The following is a 24566-nucleotide window of genomic DNA, read 5'->3' as shown; positions in this document are numbered from 1 at the left end:
AAGTGAGTTCTCATACCGTATTTTTGTGGCAGTGTATACGTCTGACAAGAACCACACGACAACTGGAAGTGCATTCAAAGCTTCTGTTGTAGCAATTACTATTATTCATACAGTCTTCATTACAAATTTGTTAGGCACAAATAAAGGACTTATACAAAAGCATTCTGACTTCTTCCATACCATCTTCAAGGAAATAGCTTCAAATATATCCGGTCTATAAACAGTGATGAGGTGAACCAAGGGCCAAGTCAGACAGGGAAGCTGTCATCTTCTGAGCCTGAAACACTGCGTTTCAAAGGTGCAGCGATGCAGGCAGAAATACAAAAGACCTGTAGCAACAACCGCAACATCTGCATTCCATACAGACACCTTGGGCAGTACATGTAGGAAACAGCACTGAATACAGGAGGAGGAGGATACAATAAGAAAACGCTCAGCGCTCAGTCGTTTTGAACATGCATAGACAAAACTTAAAACTCCATACCAATGTGAAACAGAATGAGAGCTACCGTACGAAAGTGTGATGACACAAAGAATTCAAATCACCAATGTCATTTTGTAAATAAATTGTTTGACTAGATACCATATTCATGAGTGTTAAGTCAAATATATGTGGTTTAGTCTACCGTATGTTGTATACTTGAACAAATACATCAAATAGTGACTTTAGAGTGGCATGACAATTTAAAGGGCAATATTGTGGCATTACGCCAGTTTGAGACTGAAATGGGAGATCCAGTTTATTGCTTCAACTGTCTGAAGACAATTCACATGCTATGCGGTTCTTCTAGACCACTTACTTACACATATCAGTAACTTAATACTCTTGTAACACTCTCTCAAACTGTTCAGTAATGACTATATGGTTCACCATAATGTATGTTTGAATAGATTAACCAGTTCAGCGCTGAAAGACTGCTCACAAGACAAAGAGCAAAGGCAAATAAAGAATGAATCAAAGAAAGGAACGGATTAAAAGAAAGAGTCTCATTGCCTCAGGTTGAGGTCAAGTGGCAAAACTGCTAATGCTCCCATCACTGCTTCACTAACTCAGCTGCCTTATATCGTGAAGCTGCGCTTCAACCTGCACAATGCATACCTGACTAATGCTTTGGCACTCAACACTCCAGATGCACTGCACATGTCAACCCCCTCCATGGCAACCCCCTCTCCTCTACACACACCGAGCGCTCCTCCTCATCTCTACACACACCGAGCGCTCCTCCTGATCTCTACACACACTGAGCGCTCCTCCTCATCTCTACACACACTGAGCGCTACTCCTGATCTCTACACACACTGAACTCTCTTCACTGCTGCTGCCGCTGTGCTGGAGGAGAGAACAAGCACTTGGTTTTCCACCTTCACACTAACAAACTATCAGTCACCATGTTGGGATACCCTACACCTTCACACTAACAAACTATCAGTCACCATGTTGGGACACCCTACACCTTCACACTAACAAACTATCAGTCACCATGTTGGGACACCCTACACCTTCACACTAACAAACTAACAGTCACCATGTTGGGACACCCTAATAGACCACATGGGGTATTATAAAACAACCGTTTTCAAATTGGGAAAAATTCTGATTCCCAATTAAACACATTAGAGACACTAAACTTAAATGTAACATGTTAACGGTCAGCTGAGAACTCCTGACCTTGGTATGAAATGTTCAATACTTTAATCCACAGATGATTTGGCCAACAAAGTGCAAATTGGCACACGCTCTACAGAAGTTATTAACACACAGCTCTCAAGCAGAAAGAATTTCACGTCGTCTGCAGGGCCCAGTTCTATGACTTCACTCTGAGATCTACCTGTGAATTTGTGAATAAAGTGACACATGCATAGATTCTGTTAGCTGGGCCATTGGGGCCTAAAAGCTCTAGCTGATCCCAGGCCTGAGAGTCACAGGCCAATGCTGTACAGAGCCATTACAAAAGCTTTACTGTCCCAAATGCATTTGTCCCAGGCCTCCACAGACCGCCCTCTCTCTCTCTCTCTCTCTCTCTCCCTCCCTCCCTCCTTCCTTCTCTCTCCCTCCCCCTCTCTACCAATGGATCCAGTGATGGGTCAGTGGAGGGGGAGAGACGTGCGTGGCATCCTGTGCTGGTGACGGATGTGATGGAGGTGTCCGTGGGCACCTCCTGGGCAGTGTGTGTCGGGTGGAGGCTGCGCTGCACGGGAGAGGCGGAGCCTCACTGGGGAGCCTCTGGCTGCCTCTGCATGCGGCGTTCCGCGGCGGCCGCCAGCATCCTGCGCCGCACGCTCATGGAGTCTGAGGCCAGAGCGCGTTCGTCCCCTGCGGCCAGTCCCTCGTCATCGTCATCAGCAGTGGCCACGTAGAGCGAGCTGGAGAGGCCCTCCTCAGGGCTTTTACTCAGAAAACTCCTGAGAGAACACACAACTGATTTAACTCATAGCTCTTTCACATGCACAAGGCAGCATTTGATAAACCAAACTCATATGGGCAATAAAAGCCCTGTATTCCTGTGTGTTGCTGACAGTGGAGTAGGGAGGCGTGTCTGACCTGCGAGCTCGCTGGAGCAGCTCCTCTTTCCTCTGCAGGAGCATCTTCTGTCTCTCTGCTGCAGACTTGGAGAAGCGGCTCCCCCTCACCTCAAAGTCCTCCGTCTCCACAGCCGCCGAGTGCGTCACCTCCGAGGCTCCTGCTGGGTTCACTGGTGGGGGGGCCCGCTCAGCTGCCTGAGAAAGCCAAAACAGCATTATTAATTCACCTAAGTCCTATTCTCATTTTTAAACCTGAAGTGTATGTGCCTCATTGATGGCAAGTTAGTAACCACAATAAGTCTCATGACAACAATCATCTCCTTGACTTTTGTATAGTGACCAGCTAAAGTGTAACACCACTTGCTATTATCAGCAGGGGGAGCTCATGTCATTATCATTTCACCAACATCTAGGCCTGGAGTGGCACTAGGAAGTACCCAGAGCTAGACATATGTTTACATCACAGAACCTGACTAATAGGGTTATCTTTTGCAATACACTCATTTTGTACATGTAGAAGCTTTTTTCCTCTCTAGTCAGGGGATAATGGTTTTGGTAACTATTCAATTCACCCGTCACAGTTCATAATCTTAAAAGAATAAAAATGGAACAAAACAAACTTATGCTAAGACACTGGTGAAACCATCTTCTGTTGCAATGTCTGCTACTGAATGTTTGTGGATTGCACTGACTGTCAGTAATCCATGCTTTGGACTCCCTCTTGTGGTAACAAAGGTCTTGCAAGGTGCCACTGATAACTAGAGTGCAACTGCCAAATCCGGCAGTTGGAGAAGGGCATGGGACAAGTGAATAATTATAAACACTAAAATAAAAATAATTAAAATATCACGAGAATGCTAACATCAACATGTAACTCATAATTGCTTTTCAAAGACATCATTGGCTAAAAGACTTCAATCCATACAGCATGAACTTGCCACATAGGCTTCCTACCATACCTGTAGGATGAAGATGGACAGCAGAGAAGCGGAGACGAGAATTCAAAATCATAAAGACACTCCTCTGGGAAAAGTGAGTATGGGAAGTATTTGGAGAGGTTCTTAAAAGGCACACTATGCAGGTTTTTTAGCTTAATATGCAAGTTTTTTCGCTTAATTTACCTTCATTTAACAGCTTCAGAGTCATTGGAATGGTTATATGACTTTTTTCGGGTTAAATGGTGGCCGTCTCGCTTCCCCCTAGCGCCTGTGAGCGGAAAAACCACCCTTGCAACTGTGGGCCAGCGGGCCGACGGCCTCACTGTCAGGAAGTATAACGAGTGTAACGAATTGCTATACTGCATTCAAATACATACATGCCAGGCACCGGCTAGAAAAAGGTAGCGATGGAGTTTCTCAGACATTCGTCATGACAAAGCCAGCGAAAAAAAGCAAAAACCGAGAAAACAGTAAGGAAATTGCCAATACTGCTTAGTTTACCTTTAAAGATGACAGCAGCCTAATGCTGGTTATGTTCTATGCACTTCTTACAAAGCCATTTAAAAGTATGACCGGCACGACCAACATGACTTGTTACAAATGCGGCACACGGGTAAGCCCTCCCAGTCTAACTGAGTAACTTCAAGTGCAATTCCCAGACCTCAGGCAAGCAATAGATTGCATTATATTACGCACACTGACCTGGAACAACTTTATTAGACTGGGCACTAGTGATGGGGACGAGACCGCCTATGCCGAGTCCGAGACAAGACCGAGTCTTTGAAGGGTCGAGACGAGTCGAGACCGAGTCCGTTGGTTTTCAAATACAGTCGAGTCCGAGTCAAGACCGAGTCTTTGAGGAAGCAAGTCCGAGTCGAGACCTAGTCCTTTAGGAGTCGAGACCGAGTCGAGACCAAGACCATAAAAACATGTCAGTTTTCATATTCATGATCTAATATCACCCCAATTAATAAATCAACAGTTAGGCCCAGGCTTGGAATTTCACCATTTTAGGGGCAAGGCCACTTGGCCTTCAGTTGGGCATATTTGGTGGGGGGCACAAAGGCCACATGTCAGGGCACCAAGGCCAAAGTTAACTATACAGTAGTAGGCTATAAAAATAATCAAAGTTCTATTTAGCCTATTCACAGCAGTAGACCTGCATCACTGTATGAAACATTACAAAAACATGAAACATGACATATTAAATAGAACTGTAAATCATCAAGGCTATATTTAATATTTATTTTATATTTGGCCTGTTATGGAATCATGTATTGAACAATTTAAGCACAGCTCAGCTTTAAGAAACTCAGATAGCCTAGATGCATGCTTAGCATTTTTTGATCATTAAGACTCCTTTCAAAAACTCTTACTCAGCTGTATATCCTCTGATTTTAATATTTACCTATATCTAGGCAATATTTGTAACATTTATTTTGTATTTGGCCTGTTATGAAATCATGAAGAACGATTTAAACAGATTTTGAAACCTAAAGACCAAAGTTGGAGACATGAATGTAGACCTTGCTGCAGATTACATTTTTAATTTAACCGGAATACGCTGGAACAGCTTACTGTACAGGGGACTGCTTTATTTCTGGTAAGGTCTGCTGTTTATTCTGATATATGGTTTGTCATGTGTTGAACTAAGAGTTCGTGAAGTATTCCACCGAGATGAATGGGTAGGGGAGATGGGTATAGCACCTTATGTAGACGTTATGATTAAATGTAATTATATTATTTACTTTTCTCGCGAACCGGTCACCACAGCAATTAGCGGCTAACATTGTTTAAAAGCTGAGAAAAAGCTCTTTCATGTGATGTGATACATGTTACATGCTTAACGATTGCGAGTATTTCAACTGAGAAGAATGGGTGAGTTTGGACGCACTTTCTGTCTTGCCATGCTGCTGTCATTTTCACCACTGTGTAAGACTGAATTAGTTTGCGCTGTGATGCTAAGATTATTTTGACAGGCTATAGGCTAAATAAAAATCGCTATTAAACGGACGCAAAGCAGAATATTGAAAGAAGGGGGCACCAAGGCCAACGCAAGGGGCAAAGACGTGGCCGCCGTGAAATTTCATTTTCAGTTTTTTTTATATATGAACATAAAAAAATGCGCTGGTCTCGAGGACTCGGTCTGAAATTACGAGTCCTTCTCTTCCCACTGTGGTCCGAGACCGAGTCAAGACCGAGTCTTTGAAGGAACAAGTCCGAGTCGAGTCCGAGAAAGCAGAAATCGGTCTCGAGACCGGTCTCGAGTCCAAGACCGGACTCGAGTACTACATCACTGCTGGGCACAAGACCTAATGACAAGTCACTCAGTAAAATAATGCTGATACTTAACCACCATAGCCTACCGGTATTTATGATCCCACACAGGCCATGTGTAGCCCATGTTAAACTTTTAGCTTATAGCCAGTGTTCATGAGCATCATGAACATTTATATATGAACATTTTGGTTTGCAATCTTGATTCAATCTACACATTTTCCTGATCTCACAGTGTCGGTCAGGAAAAACAGACTTTGCTCTGACATGACAACGAAGAGTAAAGTATTTCCACTGAAGACAGTCTACGGCAGGGGTCTCAAACTCCCGGCCCGCGTCCGCCCCAATTCCGGCCCGCGACCTAATGTCACAATAATAATGTAATTCGGCCCTTAAGGGTATTTTTAGATTGTGACAAACGACACTGATTAAAACAGACGATAGACCCAAGACAAATCTCATTTGTACTCTCCTCCACTAGTTGCTAGACACCTAGAGCTTCGATTCAAGCCCAAATTCGCTGCACAAAGTTTTCAGGAAATACTTGTATTACACGCGAGAAACACGAAGACGTGCATTTGTTTGTGACGCGGAAGCGATGCAGGCTATATTTTTGCACAAATTGAAGCAGAAATATACACCAAATGTTAAAAAAAGTTCACGTGTGATGAAGTCCTGGGTAGGCTATGTTATTCACCTATTCAGATTCTGTAGGAGAATATCTGCCTTTTGGAGATTATGATCGATCGTCTAGTTCGACAGTGATAGTCACGGTGCGTCTGTGAATGGAGGTGCGTCTCTGCGTGTACGACGGTGCCCACTAACATATCATGCTTATTTCGACCCTCTGCCCAACATAGCTGGAGGTGGCAGTGCTAATCGTGATGATAGTGTCCGTAATGGACGTGGTACAGACAACAGAGGTAGTAAAAATAGGGCTCTAAAGAACTACAAAGTCACCCGCGATAGGAACTGATTTGACCAGGTTACTTTATTGAGTGCCTATAATAACGGTTTGTGGTTATAGTAATAGTTTACTATTGTTGGATTACATCTTAGGTCTACTGTTTTCCTGTTCATTTGTTATGTGGGTAACATGACAAAAAACAAAGTAAACCTGCTCAAATATGTTCAATATCCAGTGTTTTCTGAAAGATGCATAATTTGAGGTGCTTGCCATCCAGTGGCAAATTAGATTGGTAAATTTACCCCCTTCATAAACTTTTGTTTATACAGATATAAGATTTTTACATTTACAGGACTTTATCACTGACCACTTTATGTGAAACACACATACCTGTTTTTATGCTTTTTTGTTTTTATAATAATTTGTAGCCTATTAATATTTATTTTATCATTATTTTATTTATAAGCTAAGGTTGCTAGCACAGGTGTCTAAAAAGAGATAAAAGACTTGCACTTTCTGTTTTGTGTTATACAGTATTTTTTTTTTTTGGGGGGGGGGTATTGCATTTTCAGAAATAGACGTTTTTTTTTTGTATTATTCTTGAACACTGACCGGCCCTCCAATCAGTTGACGTTGGCAGAAGTGGCCCTCAGCTCATTTGAGTTTGAGACCCCTGGTCTACGGGTTTCTGGGGGAAATGCGGAGCTGAGGAGGACGTACCTGGGCAGGGAAGGGCACCTGGATACGGCCCTCTAAGATGTTGTCAGTGGTGACTTCCACAGAGCGAGTCAAATTCAGGTCTTGCAGAACCAGATGGTAGGGCACCTGAGGGAACATCTCCTGGATCTGATGGGCCTGGGGATGCACAGGAGCAGGAAATGAATGACAGGACACACGTCGGGACCGAGAGAGAGAGCTGAAATTATAGAGGGTCGTGTAACTAACTATCTAATTAAAGCTGGCAACTTGCCATATAAGCAACTTAAAGGTAACCCTCACCATGGTGTTGAGCTGGGAGTTATTGGCCTGGACAATGCCCAAGACGTTGGTGGTGTGCATGACCTCCACCGAGAAGCTGGGCAACCAGCTGGCAATGCGAGAGCCTGCGGGAGAGGCCAAGAGAGCGGTCACTGTGACAAGAAAACAAGCTTTAGACCAACACCTGCCTGCAACCCCTCCAAGAGAACTCACCATCGAAGTGGAAGAAGTGGTTGTGCTGGTTGATGTGTGGGCGGGCCTCAGCTCCTGGTCTGGGGGGCAGGTTATTGTTCAGCCGCTCCCGGCCCCTCTCCTCACTGGCACCACCGCCCTCACTGATGTTCAGAGGCAAGCGGCACGTCGGACAGGAAGTGTCCTGCTCCAACCAGGAGCGCAAACAGGAACTACACACATATTATCAACAACAATAACACACACACACACACACACACACACACACACACACAGAAACACACACAAATAAACACAAAAAGCAATCATGAAACAAATATAATATGATATGCTTTACCACATCAGTAAGGCACTCTAAAACATTGAAAAAAAGTGTTGATTAAGGAGAGATATTAACTCAGCTCCTTGTAGGTGCTTTCACTCCGATTATGCATCCTACTTCCTGAGAGTCAGAGAGCGTGTCAAGAAGGACTTTCACCGCAGTAACGCAGGGGGACAGTGAACTCAGGGACAGACCATATTGCAAGATTTTAATTATTAAAATATATTTGTAATTTAACAAATAACATGTGGTGAGATGTTTTTAGAAATAGTTATTTGCAATTATAGTTAAAAACATAAAATATATTGGATTTGCATTACTTATATTTGCAACTGAAGTAAAAAACTGACTGGGGACACGGCATTCTAGAGTGCTTGCACCACAGTCAGAGTAATTATTTTAAAGTTAATAAACCCTGAGGGCATAAGCTTGAAAAACTAAGTATCAACCCATTTTTATACAACTTATATTTGATTATATCATGGGGCCACAAATGGCACCATTTGCTAAGAATGACCCTGATATAGCTGTAATGACCCTGAACATATTCCTATTAGTATTGCTTACTTATGGAAGAGATGGCCACAGGGAAGCTTGCGTGCTGAGGTCATGGAGTCCCAGCAGATGGCACAGTCATCATTATTAGCCACTAACTCTTCTAGGGTGGCCACAGCAAACCTGAGGTTAAAAATGAACATGTAAATATGCCAACCTTTGATACAATACAGTACAAAATGTCAGTCTCTTCTAACATCAAGCTCTTAACCTGGTCTCCATGTTATCAATGACCCGCAGGTAGTTCTTGTGGCGACGAATCCTCCTCTGGATCTCATGGAAGAGGTAGCGCAGCTGCATGAAAATCACCAGGCTGGCCATCGACAGCCAGATGTTGCCAAACAGCTGAGGCAAGAAAATATAAAAGCGACAAATTCAAACAGTGACTTCCTGCCTACAGACTTCCTGCCTGCCTCCTAAACTACTTTTCACACAGTCAACTCCTCACATGTCTTTTCGGAAGTATTGCAAGCATTAACTGAACACACATTGAAGGCACAACATTTCAGATGTGTGTCTGAAACTACAAAGTATACGCAGTGCACACAGTGTGCAAGAAAGATTTCATGCAAATACACCATCACCTGCATTTATATCTGCCACAAAAAGGCATGGTGTCCATAACCAGAAGCTACTGAGCATCACCAGATGTGAGGAATTTGGCAGTGATTAAACTTGATGGCACATTATACTATGAATGCCTCTACTTACAGATGGCCATCATGCTATAAACAACAAAAGCAGAAAGCGGCAATAACAATCACAAAGACATACATTGGAGAAACTGAAAAAATCTGAAAAACGTGTTCTCCCGATCTGCTCAAAATCAGCGGTCTGAAACGGAAGCTCACCAGCATGTGGATGTGGTGCATCAGGTCGAGGCAGAGCAGGCCCAGCTCCATGAGGAAGTCTGTGTAGTACACATACGTGCTCTTACTCTCCCAGGTGCCCTGACGGTTAAGGTCCCACAGGTGGATGGAGTACCTGAGAATGACCAACAAACACAAGCAGGCCTCAGCTACAGTACATCATACTCTACAGTTAGGGCATGCGTTAATTTGGAGCTGCTACTAGTATGAGCGAGACCTAAACATCACAACACAAATCAACATTTTGTGTTATTTCTTTGAACTGAATTAAAATGTTAACTACCTAGCTTGTTATGGTTATGGTGATGGTATTTAGCAGACTTTTTTGTCCAAAGCTTATGCATAATGTCATGGGGGTTTATTTTTTAAAGTTTGTGAGCTACACCCAAAGACATATTGAATGAAGTTACCTCATAATAACATGTCCTGTGCGTACCGTAACTAGCAAACACTGCAAAAAAGAAAAAAAAAAGAAAGAGCTATAAATCCAACATTTCAGTCAACCTAGTGTCTGCCACTGTGGATGACACAACCCAAGTGACCATAATGTACATTTAAGTCAAACACTCCTATGCCATGGGAGTAGTTACCTCAGCAGCCATGAAGGCAGCGGTGTGTACGTCCTGCATGTGTCCCATGAGGCCACAGGGCACAGCCAGCACGCAGCAGCACAGCAGCAGGGCGGTCAGCAGGGCCAGCACACGCACGTGGCTACTCAAGGGGGTGGTGGGGGAGAAGGACAGCTAAGGAGAAGACTGCACCGGTCAGACAAGAGCTCACATAGGACACCGTTGTGTTTTAACAGAGACATTGAACTGCAAACTGCTGTACACAACAATACAATAACAATATCACGATTCCCTGCATTTCAAAAAAGGAATCCACAATGACACATTAATCATGCAAACAATGTCCTATACAAGGCCACAGTGATGTTTGTAAATATGTTATTTTCTATTTTGGTGGCTCAACCTCAACTTACAGCTCCAACTTGGTAGCCTGGCTAGCGCCACCACTTCTCAATGAGACGTGGTCTGGGAACCAAACGTTAATTTTCTCGTATTTGAAACAAATGCCCAGATCCGTTTATTGGGTGCCACGAATGTCTATCAAATGCTCATCATCGTCTTGCTTTCCCCCTTGTTCTGTGATTGGTCCCCTATCTCAGGCGAAAATTTGCTCCATGGTCTCCAGGCTGCCTTAGCAGCGTGAATCAAATCGCGCGCAAGGCAGCATGGGAACACCCAGGCTACCAACTTGGTGTAGTTTTAGCTGAATTTTAAACAATATCGCTTTGACGATGTAATACAGAGGACCTTTCTTTAAGTTATACAGAGGACCTTTCTTTATGTTATGACAAATATATGTAATACATATATGTATACATTAATACTATTTCTATTTATTTTACCTCCAAATGAATGTGAACTTGAAATGACATAGGTGGGCATATCTCATCCAATGCAACAATTAGTCAATTAACCAGAAGTGTTTCCGTCATGGCATGGTCACAGAACAGACCGAATAATTAAGACGGAATTCTCTATATACATAGAGATATAATTAACACTTTTACATGTGTTTAAATACACTATTGCATGATTTTGATTGAGCCTGATTAAAGGGGAATTCTGGTTCATAAGCCCCCATGTTCATGCCCCCAGTGTAGCACTGTAGTTGGCTGGCTGTTGGCTGCAGCAACTCGAGCAAGGTAGAACCGATTGCTTTCTCTGTACCCTGGAGAAACAGAGATCTACATGAAAGATCACCGGAATTCTTCTTTAAGAGTGACTTTCAAAAAAAGGCCCAGAAATAGCAAAAAGTTAGAGCAGTAGTAGCATCACTGTCTGACAATCAAGTCAGCCCAGGTTAGATACCTGGCCTTTGTTGTGGGTCTGTGTTGCTTTACTGTACATTTACCTTTACAAGAGTAATATGGCCAAATTGTGGCACATGGCATCACATGGCACACACAGAAACATGGAGCATGGCTGCAGATTGGAAGTAAAGGGCTTGAAACGGCATGCTGCCACTGGGACTAAAACCTTAGGTGCAGTCTGCTCGGTAGGGTTGAAAGGGTGAAGGGTTGATCTGAACAAAGTGATGAATATTCATACTTGGCCAATACTCATATGGCCTGATTCTGAGAAGGTTCCACCTGTGGGCCTATCACCCTTAAAAGATTGAAATTCATGGGTTTCAATTATGCCCTTGAACTCACATATTCAAAGCGGTCTTTGCAGAGCTGGACCATCAGATGGAGGAAGATGAGCACCGCAAACCAGAGACACCACAACACAACCTCCTCCACAGACTGCACGTTCAACACACCGAAGATAAAGATGAACTTGTAAAAGATGAAGTTCCAAAACTTATCCTTCAAATGCTGCAACAAGAAAGCATGTTTTGTTATATGCAAATAGTGAAAATTGATTGACTACAATTTTTTCTTAACTGAATATAAGTGAAGAATAGTAACAAAATGAGAAACATTACCTGTTTCTCACCAGCTCGCAATGGTCCAAATACCACATACTGAATGGCTTTTGCTATAAGCATCAGCATACAGCAGGCTGTATTCACCATCACCTGTAAAACACAAATCCCTACTAGTATCTAATTGACATCTAAACAGTGACAACATATGTTTGTTAAGAAAACAAAAATGGCATCATGGTACAATTACCCAGACAAAAAGGGTGTCAGACACCAGGTACAACAGGACATTGAAGGCAACATTCCAGAAATCATCTTTTTGCTCTTCCCCATTCTGGTCTTTAAGATCTGTTTGGGCTTCTTCCGAGACCGATGTGACGAACCCAGGTTCAGTCACAATAGTGTAGGCACTTAGGACAGAACCCGCAAGCAGAAGGGCACTCAGTGCAGTATAGGACTGCAAACTAGGCCAGGGAAATCTTTCCAAAAAGAACAAGGGCATTGCAGCAGATCTCGTGAGACGAAGCAATAATGTTTATGATCCGCTCTCCGTCTCTGTCACTGTCAAAAAGGTGCAAATTAGAAGCAAGACAATATTTGGGATATTAATAATTAATCCATCAACAATGACAACATTAACTGAATTGCCCTATAAGACACCACCTTACCGTTCTCTCTGTCCAAAACACTGATCCAAAGTTATCTTGTACCTAATGTTAGCTAGATTATTATTGTCACCAACGTTAGCTAGCAATTTAACCTTACACAACCTCCACGAGAGCCTGTCTGTCGTAGATAGAATATATTGACAAGTGCTGCAAATGACGGCTATTTCATTTAATTTTACACGATGACCATTTAACAACACAGTTGTTGCTGTTGTTTCCCAAGGCTATCAGCTAACGGCTATGGCATGCCTAGGTAAACTTGCTAAGTTAACGTTACAACGTTAGCCTCACAGTGGTTGAAGCAAAAGCACTTATCGTGGAAAATACAACTTATCTACACGACAAAACTAGCGTCTTGTGGCTCGCTGCTTTTACCGTGTAAACTCAAAAGCGTTACAACACCTAACATTATTATGTATGGTGATGGGTTCTTCAGAGCTACGCCGTCTGGCTTTTTCTAGGAGTTTCTCTTGTCACTACTTCCGGGTTCTCTGTTGCGCGCTACGTTCCAGACAACTCGGGGCTGTGGGCGTGTAAGAAAAGGTAAGAAAATTGACTTCTGACTACCGTTTATTATGGGATTTATTAAACATAGAGAGAGAGAGAGAGAGAGAGAGAGAGAGAGCGGTGGAATTCTCGGAAATTCACAATTAACAAATACATCATTGTATGCAGATTAGTTGATAAAATAACATACTGTATGCATATTGACTATCACAATAATGCACAGTATAGGCTAGATTAATTTTGAAAAAAAGAAAGACGATCTATTTTCTTTGCTTTATGGTGTTCTTATATAGAAAAAGTCATCTGTATTGATTTGTAGCCTATGGCTGCAATATCACATGGAAAAAACTTTATTTGTAATTTATTTGTATTTAGTTGGATCAAAGACATTATGTCCATACAGCCAAATTATAAATGCATGTTTAGGCTATTGATATCCACTAATTTCTTCAAATATGCAAGTTATCTCATTGCACGATACAAAAATGCTCCAATCAGAAATGGATTTTACACAAAAAAGTTCTTCTACTTCAGTCAACTGAGAAATGTTAATGACCTGTAGCCTAATCACTCTAGATTGTCTGTCTACTCAATCTGATAAACTGCAAAGAGATAAGGCAAGAAGTGCTCAGTGGTGAGTGGTGAGGGTGTTAGAAGTGCAAGGAAGGAAGTGGCTCTCGGCAGAGAGGAGTCTTCACAAGATTTTTGAACAAGAACGTAGACACATTTGCATAGGTGGATGAGAAAGTTAGGTTGCATTCACACTGGGTCCATTTAGCTGGACCGTACCTGAGTGTGATTACTCCCCCCTAGCCCTGACCCAGCTGGTCTCTGTTCAAAGTATATTTATTTTTTTGCGGACCTGGGTCCGTTTATGACATAAACACTAGCTTCTATTTACAAATATCATTGGCAACATTGCAAAAACGGCAGTTTATTAGACACCGTTATTATGAGGAATGCAGTGGGCAAGCAGTGTAAGCCTATCTACTAAGTTTAGGTTCATGGTTGTAGACCCAGTAGTCCCTCTGACAGGCAAGCATTATTTGAATTCTGCAAGCAGGTAGCAAGTGGAGGTCATTAGTCAAACCTATGGGAATGATGCCGCTATTGAGAAGGCATTTGCCCTTAAAATAATGCTTGGCTATAATATGACCATTTTAAAGCTATCGTTGGGAGTTGTGGATGTGGAACTTCAATGGGCTGGAGCAATGTTGTCATTTTATAGGGAAACAAATAAAAATAGTGATAAAGTGTAAAAGAGTGCATGAGACTTTTGCAGATACACGCACACAGGTCTGACATGTCCATTTTAATGTATTGATTTAGAAAAAGTTATTCCACAGTCTTTAAAATATTTCAGAACCCAAAACATTTGCTGCAGCATGCTCAATTATAAAACTCAACAGTTCAGTATAATAACTGCATTAAATACATCCAGAAATCAACAGTACCATATCATTTTACAGTTTACAGTGTGTGGTCATTATCTTCATGTTCTTTATAAAAATAAGCCATCTTTGTTAACATGTTTAATTGAAACGTGTTACTGTCTGTTCACATGTAATGTACTGATATAATGACTTGAACAGACTGTGGTAACATTTATGTAATTGATCTTTTAAAAAAATAAATAATCACATGGACCAAACCTGATTACAATGTTAGAAATCCAGCATTTTGTGTATACAGTATAAACTACATGATGCACTACAAACTCTAATCAATGACAATTGTATTTACAAGTAGGGGAGACCAGGGACAGTTGTAACAGGGGACCGTTGTGACATCTTGAATTCCTCCAATCAGAAACAAGCTAGAGTGATGACACTCACTGTAGTTTAGTTTCCCTCCTGTCACAAAAGTGAGTGTCATTACTCTAGCTTGTTTCTGATTGGAGGAATTCAAGATGTTACAACGGTCTCCTGTTAAAACTGTCCCTGGTCTCCCCTACAATTACATATTTTATTTCAAAACATATCAGACAATATACAAACAAATGCATACTGATATACAGTAACCTGCTGCAAATTCTCACTAATGCAGTGTCATGTCTGAATGCATATATTGCTTTCTGCTACAGCTTATTTTATTTATAGTTCACTGCAATAAACAGTAAATGATTCTGTACTCTGCTTCAAAGGCTGACATACAGAGGTTCTATCCACAGACTGTTCTCAAAGGTGTACCTGGGTGTACAGGGGCTAGGTATGGTTCTTAGAAGCTTCTGGGCTCTGAAAAAGGTCTCTGACGATGATCTCACTCACTGTAAGAAAAATAGAGACAGTTAAATCTGCATGTCCGTGACTTCCTGATTCACTAATGTTAAACTAAAGTTGTTTATCTATGGTAAATTAAGAGTGATGGCTATTTCCATTCACATCAATGGCCACAAGATCTCTTCAATGTGAGTCATTTGCAGGACACAAAAATAAACAGCCACCTGGAGCAAACATGTAATTTGCCCTTTCTGTATGTAAGTCAATGGGAGAAACAAGAGTTGCTTGTTTGTTGCTTTTACACCATATGAGGGCAGTGCAGAGCTGTCAAAATGTACTGAAGCAGCTCCCATGAAACCACAGCAGCCAGGGGATGACAAAAAGAGGGATAAGTACCAATTATTAGCAGAACTTGTCTAACACAAAATTGATGCTCTTGACATGGTCTCCTGTCATGTGAATGCCCTTCAGCTTGAAAAGACGGGGTCGTCCTGTAACTTTTTCTGCACCTATTAATATTCTCCCTCACATAACATCTATTTAAAACACATCACAAGGCCCCTAAACAAAAGAGACTCATATACACAGACTCAGATACATGCACATGAACACACACACCCAGACACATACACACACACACACGCTGTGCGCGCGCACACACGCGAGCGCACACACACACACACACACACACACACACACACACACACACACACACACACACACACACACACACACAGTACACCTATTAATATATTTTCCCAGAACAGGTCTAAGTTGTACACTCAAAGTGTTTAAGAGCAGATGAAAAGCAAGACAGAAATATCCCATCCTGGTGCAGAGATGCAATGGGAGCCATGGCTCAATCAACAGGCCTGATCTCACCCTTCTGCACCTGTCCCTACGAGCCCGGATCATTACTGAGACACAGTTACATGAGGCCAGACGCAGAGCCAGAGTCACTGGAACTCTGCACTCTATTTACTCAACACACACAAACAAGGCAAAGTGCTGGAAAAAAAACACCTTCATCAAGAAACTTCAGAACCTTTCAAAAACAGATCTAGACAACTGATTTTTATGATGTAAAAGAGACATTTTTGCCCAAGTCATGGTAGTTGAGAGGGAGTTTTAAAAGGTCAAGGACAAAGAGTGTGAATTTTGTACTTGAGATGTGTCATTAGTCAAATCTAATGTAAAGGCCAGGGGTATTCTGTATGAACTATGCAGTCATTTTACAACAGCTGCACAACAGTAGCATCCAAAGATTAGCCAGCACTGGTATATTTAGCTCTACTGCTTAAACGTCATTCTACACACAGAGATAGTGTCATCTTTCTCAGTGCACAGCAGGATTGCTAACCATAATTAACCCAGACAGACATTCATAAACTGCTGTTGCCACTTGGAGAATCTACTGGAGAGTAAACAAATGTCTTCAATACTAGCAGGCTGGGTCAGTGTGCGGGGATACTGTTGTCTTATGTATTTAACAGGTAGAATCTGCAGTTCTGGTGGTGAAAGACAATTGAGCTCAACAGCCATCAAATTTACATCCCTCCCTTCCTTGCTCTTGAAGCAATGTGCTGATTGGATGAAAAGGTTTATGGGCCATACGAAGCAATATTGTCAATTTTACAAACACCCCAATCAGACAGTTATTGGAGTGTACTGGATCAGAACCACAGATTCTATCATCAATAAAAGAAAGTCTGAATACAAAGCCAATTCTTACCATCATCAAGTGTGACGTTGTGAAGTCCAGTCGACTGGAGGTTCACTTCTTTATCCTCTGGCTCTTGCTTGATATTAAATAGCTCCTGTGTGTGAAATGATGACTGAGTGGCTAGGGAAACATCAAGAGGGCTACCAGAGGACCAGGGGGACGAGTTGTTGGTTACTGATTGTGGAGATGGTGCTCTGATGATCTGGGGCTGATCTAAATGTGCCACTCTGGGGTGGCAGGGGGATTGGTGTAAGGCTGGAGGATCTTGAGATTGAGGGTGTGACGCAGCAGCTTTCAGATGACCCAGGCTACTTCCTGTTGCATGTCTGGTCACTGGGTTGGGGCCGTGATACCAAGGAGACTGCAGCTGTGGAGAGGCATTTGCTGAGGAATTATTGCCGGCACACGAGGGGTGACTAGTTAATGGCTTCTGCTCCAGACTTTCGGAGCTCCAGCCTGGCTGGTGGGTTGACTGGTGAGCATTGGGTATGCAGGCTGGCTGAGAGGAGACTTTTCCTACTTTGTTTACACAGACCTGGGCACTGACGTTATGGTAAGCTCCCAGGAACACTGGTTCCATGGATACCAAGTTATGAAGAATGTGTTGAGATTCAAGATTAACATCCAGGTTGGCTCTGTGAAGGTGGGAAGGAGAATTGTCCAAAGAGGAGAACAAAGCAGGCACTCCAGTGTGCTGGTAATGGTCCATAGGATATGCATACTGGGGGAAAGACTGGTGGGGTTCTCCATTGGGTCCAGTAGCACTGCTGGTGATTCTATCTCCAAGAGGTCCACTCTCTTGCTTCACACCTGCTGTTTCAAGATGGTGGCATTCAGAATCAAAATGTCATCAAATTCATTCTCAACTGTATAACTTTGCATAAAGCACATTATGCACAGGACTTCATGAGTTCTGAGTGACCAAGGGTACATACCTGGCACATAGGTGAGGTGCTGTGTTACACTTTTTTTCCTTTTTCCATTAGTCACATAAAACTGGACCTGAACTGAGGATGTCATATTCCTATTGTGGTAAGGAGGAATCTGTACCACAATATTCATCTGCAAAAGATTTTGAACATGTTAGCTATCATGTAATACTGTGAATGCATAGTATAGATCATTTTGCCAAAGGAAAAATATCTTGTTTAGAGTAGTTTGACCACCATTTTTGTTTACTTACTTCTGTTGACTTCTCTCTAAAAGTTCTTGCCTCAGTCTCCCAAAGAGTTCGACCATCTATAAATAAATGAATGAATATATGAATGAGGAAGTAAGAAAGTAAAAAAGTGAGAAGTGAGTAAAATAATACAACAGGCTCTACAGTTCACTTAATTAATGAATGAATAATTTACAGCTTCCATGACATTTATGACATGTGTTACATACACATTGAAAACTATGCTCTACATATGCCTACCCCCAGACACTTACATTTACAGTGTCATCACCGATGTGGACAAACTGTTACCATCACCTAACAAATCTCACTCATAACGCATAGCTTCCCTTTCATTATGACTTTCGTAAAGAAGTCAAATGGACTTTCACAATTCTCTGTCACAGAAATATCAAAGTGGCAAATTGTTGTAGACACTTGTGCTGTTCCTCTCTGCTGGCTTATGTACACATACACGCTCCATGTTGTTTCATGTTCTCTCCTTTATCTGCCTCCCTTTCTTCCCTCTCCCTCATCCTCTGCATGTCCACATCCTAACTCTCTCCCAAACCCAGCTCAGGCAGACGCGTCCCCTTATCACAACTGGCTTCTGCTCCAGGGAGTTTTTCCTAGCCACAGTTGTTGATAACACTCTATAACTACTTAAAACTAAAACTGAAATCTTCTCAATACAACTATTTGATGATCAGTAGAATGCAACAAAAGCATGATTATACACATTAGACATACAACAGATTGTTTTTATAAATGTTTTTTTTTTACCTGAACCTTTCTCTAGGAAGATGACTTTTGAATCTGGGAATATATTAGGGCCTTTAATATACATTTCTTCACCTCCTTTCATTGAGGCACTGACGGGACTGAAGTTCTCTATGTGAGGAAGCTCAAGTGCGGCACGCTGGGCTAAAATCATAAAACAAAGTTCAAACTCATATGCTAATTGACAACAAACTTTTGCTTATTTAAAAACACATATTTGCATACCCATAACCTCTGCAAACATATACATAGAAACAGACTCAGACGGACACAGACTCACAAGCAGCCTAGGAACAAAAGTGTCACTCACAGCACTCCACAGCAATAGAGGCCGCCTGCAATGACAGTGTTGTCCCATTCACATGGGGAACATGCACACGGAAAACAACTCGCACACGCGTGTTCTTCCGTCCGATGTCTGTCTCTCCCTTTCGGAGCTCAATGTCTGAGTTTCGAAGCTTAAGGATTCCAGCACAGTCAATGCTGTCAAAACAGGCATAAATTACTGTGTTTGGTACTGCAAAAACTATTTGCTTCATTGTTTTTATCGTAACCCTTGAAATGATCTGAAATCTAGCTTTCACAGTTACACATTAAATTGTTTACCACCATACTGTTCTTACTATCTGTCCAGCTGTCTTTTTAAGTTTGTCTGATTTATCATGCTGTGATAATTTTAGATTACTGTTAATGACCATCAATGACTTTCAATTGATAACTGGATTGTACCTCGCAGACATGTTGTTCTCAGGAAGTAGTGGAATCTCAAGAACTTTGGTGTTGCTTATAACAATCTCTTGGCTGTCAGTGGACACAGTCTTCCCTGTGATTCTGTGCACCTGGTAAAAGGCATGTGGTCGCACAGTGCGCTCATCTGCAGTCCCAATGAAGATCTGAAGGTTGATTGGCTTTTCATTGTATCCTATGAGCTGTAAGAGAAAAATCAAGAATGTGATTAAATGCTCATTACTATTTTTCAACCTACACACAGCTACAAGAATAAGGTTCACATAAGATAGAGGCTATTTTGGAGCTAATCTGTCTATAGATGTTTTATCAAGTTGTACAAACATAGCATTATTCATTTTACCATATATTTCAGAATAATTTAAGAATAAATACTGGTGCTATCTTTGCTGCTTGTTTATAATATTTTCAGTAAACATAAATGGCCTGCCAGCAGATTCCATACAGTAATACAATATCCACCAAACCATTTAAAAAAGAATATCATACATTAAAATGTTTTATTTTTTTTATTATTATTTCATTATTCTTTTTTATTCAATACAACTGTTTAGATATGTGCCGCTGCTTAGACATGTCCCACTGTTCAGAGATTTATTAGAATCAACACTCTTCTTAAAAGAGCTGAGGGTGCCAGTGCAAAGAATGACAAGCAGACTATCAGGACCTGGAGGTCTTGTAAGGTTGTTAAAGATGTGTTAAGATATGAGGAAGAACACTCATACCAGGAAGTCTGTGGTATTCTCTGGTTGACATGAGCAGCTAACAAACTGTTTTTTAGCAGCTATCTGTATTTAATATGAGTATATTTTTACTACTTGTACTACTTGATATCTAAAAGCATGAAAACTTCACTGGTAAACATTTATGATATTTAGGAAGACAACCAAATTTATGCGACAAAGAAATACATACAATGTGAAACAGACCTGCTAAGTTGCCAAACTGGTCTTTCTAGGTTGTTAAAATAACTGATAGTGAATCACATTGAATGTAAAATAATGAACAATAAACACAGTTATATTTATTTACGTTATCTGACTCAGATAAGATGTATTTAATTAGTCTAAAACATTTCCTTTGCTAGAGTTCCAATGGCTCTTAATTGTCCTCAAATGTCAAGGTTATTCTTCTCACTGCATTCAGACAGTTCAAACAAAAACCGAGGCACTGAGGCCTATTTTACTTAAAGCTCTTCTAAGACTGCCTTATGTTGAGCTGTCCCACTGTTTGCATAAAGATGACATAACAACCTCTACATTGACAATAGCTTTGTCCCTGCCTCTTGGAATTACATGAGCGCCTCACCTTAACCACCGGGTGTCCACCACAAGTTGCTTTAATGGCCCCACGGCTCCCCTCGGTTTCATAGTGAGCTCGGTGGTGGTCTTTGGGCTGCTGCTCTATCCTGAGCTCATACTGCCCAACCTGGCTGGGCAGGGGGCAGTCTAGAGGAGGCAGGGATGGAGTTCTGGGAGGAGAATGTACAAAGTTTAAAAGTCCTGTCTGCCTAAAGGATCCAATCCAAGTCTAAGGTGTAACTCAAAGTTGGGGTACTGAATCAAACAAGAAATTGCAATGGTGCACCTGACAGAACTAGCTGTGGTTAGGTGTAATCAGCAAATGCATTGTGATAACATTCACTATCGTAAACGTGCCAATTACCAACCATTTCGTTCGAAAATTCTAAAACAACGATGTTTCTTAATACTTCAAAATAACATTTGATAAATGAACCTTACATTTTTCAGTAGAAATAGGTGTGTAGATTTGAACAAAATCTAGTTTGGTTCTTACCAGGGCTTTTACTGCCTGAAATATCCGATTTTGTTTACCACGCTCGGAGTTTAGTGCTGGGCTGGTGGGTGCTTATTCCCAACCTTTTTCACGACACATCAACGGTTAGCCCGAGAATTCTCGCAAATCAAAATTCCACTGGAGGTCCAAGCGTATTTGTACATGCAGCCTTACAACACTGTTTACAACTCTTCGAGTCACAGTAAAATGTAATCTTTGGTACATAGCTAATTTAGATACACTTATGGTGTGGGTGCTTGCGTTTCTTTAGGAATCCGCCGTCTTGGTTTGTATAAAAAAGTAATATTAAGTGACACGTTCACGTAAGAGGTTGGAAATACGGGACAGTTAGTAATCTAACGATACCAAATTTACATGTTGTATCATGATGTTTACTCTGTTGTACTCTAACAAAATGCCATAATCAAACACAAAATCTCAAAAGAGGTTCCATAACCAATACAATGTGTAGACTAACTTACGTAACAATTGGTGTTTGAGATGGTTTGTGTTTACTCCAGGTGAAGTGAGAGGGAACAGAAAGGAAATGCTCCACAATGTCTTCTTTTTCCTGTCCAGGTAGATATACATCTGTGGGGTAGTCTAGCAAAGTCCCAAGGACTTGCTCCTCCAGAGGTGATCCCACCACGACACCTGTGCTGCACTGCTCCTGACTCTGATAGGTTCTTCTCGTTTTGAGAGGAACATCTAACTCCGACTGTAGGAGCTGTGGAAACGAAAGCATGAAGTTCCCTGCCCATGTCTCCTCGGTCACGCTGCCCCGTGGGGAGTGAGTTGGAGTGGGCATGGGAGAGAGGTGAGGCGAGGACAGTCCAGCAGCAGCATCAGCGCACGAGTGTCGCCTCTTACCGCAGGGGGACGTGGGTCGTGATGAGGGCCTGGAGGAGGGCCTGGAGGAGGGCCGTGAGGAGGGCCGTGAGGAGGACGAGGCAGGCCGTGGGGTCAGCCAGGTCTCCTCTGACACGCTTGTGCGTGGAGACTGATAGGGCGACTGATGAGGGGACAGAGAATGAGCATACAGAGCATGAGGAGGAGGAGGTTGCTGGAGGTAGTAACGCAGCCAGGGGTCCTCTCCAGGCCCAAGGGGCAGTGATCTGGGAGAGCCGAATGGGGACACCTGGGGAGAGACCTGCGGGGACGCCAGTGGGGAGGCCAGGGGTGAGGGCAGAGGAGAGCTGAGGGGGGACATCAGAGGTGAGCTTAACTTAAAGTGAGCTGCTGCCTCACTGAGTTCGGCCTCCACATCATCGTACACGTGGGAGAAAGACTCGCAGGACGAGGCGTCGGACAGCCAGCTGCGGGAGGACAGGCTGCTGCACGGACTGGGGCAGAGGGTCGACTGATCTCTGTATGAGGGATCCAGGGGGAGGTACAGGCGGCCAGACCTGGACAAGCCAGCACTGCCCTCCCCGCCAGAGCTATGTTTCTGCAAAGGGTTCTGACAAGCACCCATGTCATGGTTACAACTGGTAGGGATGGAGGTGATCTGGATACTCGGGCAGTCGAATACCCTTGAGGGTGACTCCAGGGTGTTGTATACAGTCCCTTTAGGTACAGTGTAGCTGCCTTCATGAGCACCAGCACTTTGCAGATCTGTAGCAGGAACTGATGTTGGAGGGTTCTGCTGCACGTTCTCGAAGGGCTGGTTAACCACGGGTTGATGCAGGCCAACATTGAGGATGTAGCAGTCATCATTAAGACCAATATCTAGAGCAAAAACAATAACCAAATTCAACAGCCATAGACACTCAGAAAACCTGTGAAACAACCAGCCATACATTCATATGGACGTGTGAAAGACAGTAACCAGTGAAGGCTTTCAAGAAAGTTATTCTAACAGCTAGGCAACCTCAAGGCCATTGCCACTTCAACAGCTGCTTGTTATAAATAGCGAGTTGACACACTGGCCAGAAAACAGGATGCTCATATTGCAAAAAAGACAAGCATTTTTGCAATACATTGTCAATGTGTTGTTGCCTGACAGCATTGTTGTTATATCTAGGTTGTTATATGTTGTTTATTGTCTTTGCATCTTTATTTAGTCAGCTAGCCTATACAGCTCCTAATGATAGGTAAAAACAGCTTATATGGTTCTATATTTGTTTCAACGGAGTCATGCGTCCTAACTTTGAACTTGATCTCCGTGGTGTGACAGTGCATGCATGTATGCACTATGCACGAGCCAGCATAGAACCGAAAGGAACACCATAAACAAAGCTAGATGAAAAACAATGTAACAGGTAACTTTGTCACATTGTCCATACCTTCATCTGCATTTATATGTCTAAAACGCGCAAAATCATTCGTAATTTAGAGGGCCATGTAAGAAAACATCTCTAAGTAAGCGCATTCACGAGAACGATGCAAAATACATTACCTGCGTGGCCTAGCGGTTGCTGTCCGCCGTCCTCCCCGAAAGTAAGTCTGAAGTCTAATTCGTCTGTGTATTTTGCGCTCGTCATTGCATTTGTCCTGTCCGTACTGCCAATCACCCGATACTTGATTATCCTGAAGTAAGCTAGCCTACAGTCAGCAAAAAGTGTATTGAGTCGAGCGAGCTAATACGTAGCCACACAGAGCGCGGAGTGCAAATGCGGAACATGCACCAGAGGACGGTTTGCATAAGTTTGTTTCTGATATCAAGTTGTTTCCGCTGTCGTTACTTGAACCTTGAGTAGGCCTCGTTAACCTAACGTAACACTTTCCTTACCCCCAAAACAACAGTAGTAACAGCAGTAACTTTTACGTTGGATCAAAAACGCAAGAGAACACTTCTTAACATGACGTCAAAACTTGAAAGACAACATTGAGTAGTAGTACAGTACTGGACCTCCCCCTCCCCGCCACACGGTGAAGTGTAGTCTTTGAAGTGTAGGCTTTCTCTTCTGTAATGCAACTCGACATGACATTACTTTCACTAAAATGCAATCATCATTTCCACACTTTAC

General features: G+C 42.4%; 2 protein-coding genes across 8 annotated transcripts; both read right to left on the bottom strand.

Moving 5' to 3' along the window:
- Positions 1 to 69: 69 nt before the first annotated feature.
- amfra (autocrine motility factor receptor a) lies at positions 70 to 13156 on the bottom strand. Of its 6 annotated transcripts, none has more exons than XR_006035094.1 (15): positions 12666 to 13156; positions 12248 to 12558; positions 12058 to 12150; positions 11783 to 11947; positions 10152 to 10304; positions 9972 to 10012; positions 9544 to 9676; positions 8904 to 9037; positions 8705 to 8815; positions 7837 to 8027; positions 7645 to 7775; positions 7366 to 7500; positions 2543 to 2718; positions 1409 to 2403; positions 70 to 1362 (listed from the first exon to the last, which is right to left on the bottom strand). XR_006035094.1 is itself a non-coding variant. In XM_042110182.1 (14 exons), the coding sequence occupies exons 2-14, from the start codon at positions 12497 to 12499 to the stop codon at positions 2211 to 2213; spliced, it is 1908 nt and encodes a 635-aa protein (XP_041966116.1). In that variant the 5' UTR covers positions 12500 to 12558; positions 12666 to 13156; the 3' UTR covers positions 70 to 2210. The 6 variants fall into 6 exon arrangements, 4 of the variants coding, with proteins under 4 accessions (XP_041966116.1, XP_041966118.1, XP_041966119.1 ...); XR_006035095.1 differs by having other exon boundaries at positions 1455 to 2403; XM_042110182.1 differs by having other exon boundaries at positions 70 to 2403.
- Positions 13157 to 14469: 1313 nt separating this feature from the next.
- nfatc3b (nuclear factor of activated T cells 3b) lies at positions 14470 to 24537 on the bottom strand. 2 transcript variants are annotated; one of them, XM_042110202.1, is made up of 10 exons: positions 23996 to 24537; positions 22080 to 23325; positions 21109 to 21271; positions 19783 to 19982; positions 19364 to 19536; positions 19057 to 19197; positions 18298 to 18353; positions 18050 to 18176; positions 17124 to 17927; positions 14470 to 15438 (listed from the first exon to the last, which is right to left on the bottom strand). In XM_042110202.1, exons 1-10 carry the CDS (start codon positions 24078 to 24080, stop codon positions 15377 to 15379), a joined length of 3057 nt encoding a protein of 1018 aa, XP_041966136.1. In that variant the 5' UTR covers positions 24081 to 24537; the 3' UTR covers positions 14470 to 15376. The 2 variants fall into 2 exon arrangements, with proteins under 2 accessions (XP_041966136.1, XP_041966137.1); XM_042110203.1 differs by having other exon boundaries at positions 17124 to 17924.
- Between the last annotated feature and the right edge of the window lie 29 nt (positions 24538 to 24566).

The sequence above is a fragment of the Alosa sapidissima genome, chromosome 11, assembly GCF_018492685.1.
Source record: "Alosa sapidissima isolate fAloSap1 chromosome 11, fAloSap1.pri, whole genome shotgun sequence".
NCBI classification, from domain to species: Eukaryota; Metazoa; Chordata; class Actinopteri; order Clupeiformes; family Clupeidae; genus Alosa; species Alosa sapidissima.
Note: the sequence above shows the minus strand (reverse complement) of the source record. Positions and strands in the feature narration are given on the sequence as shown.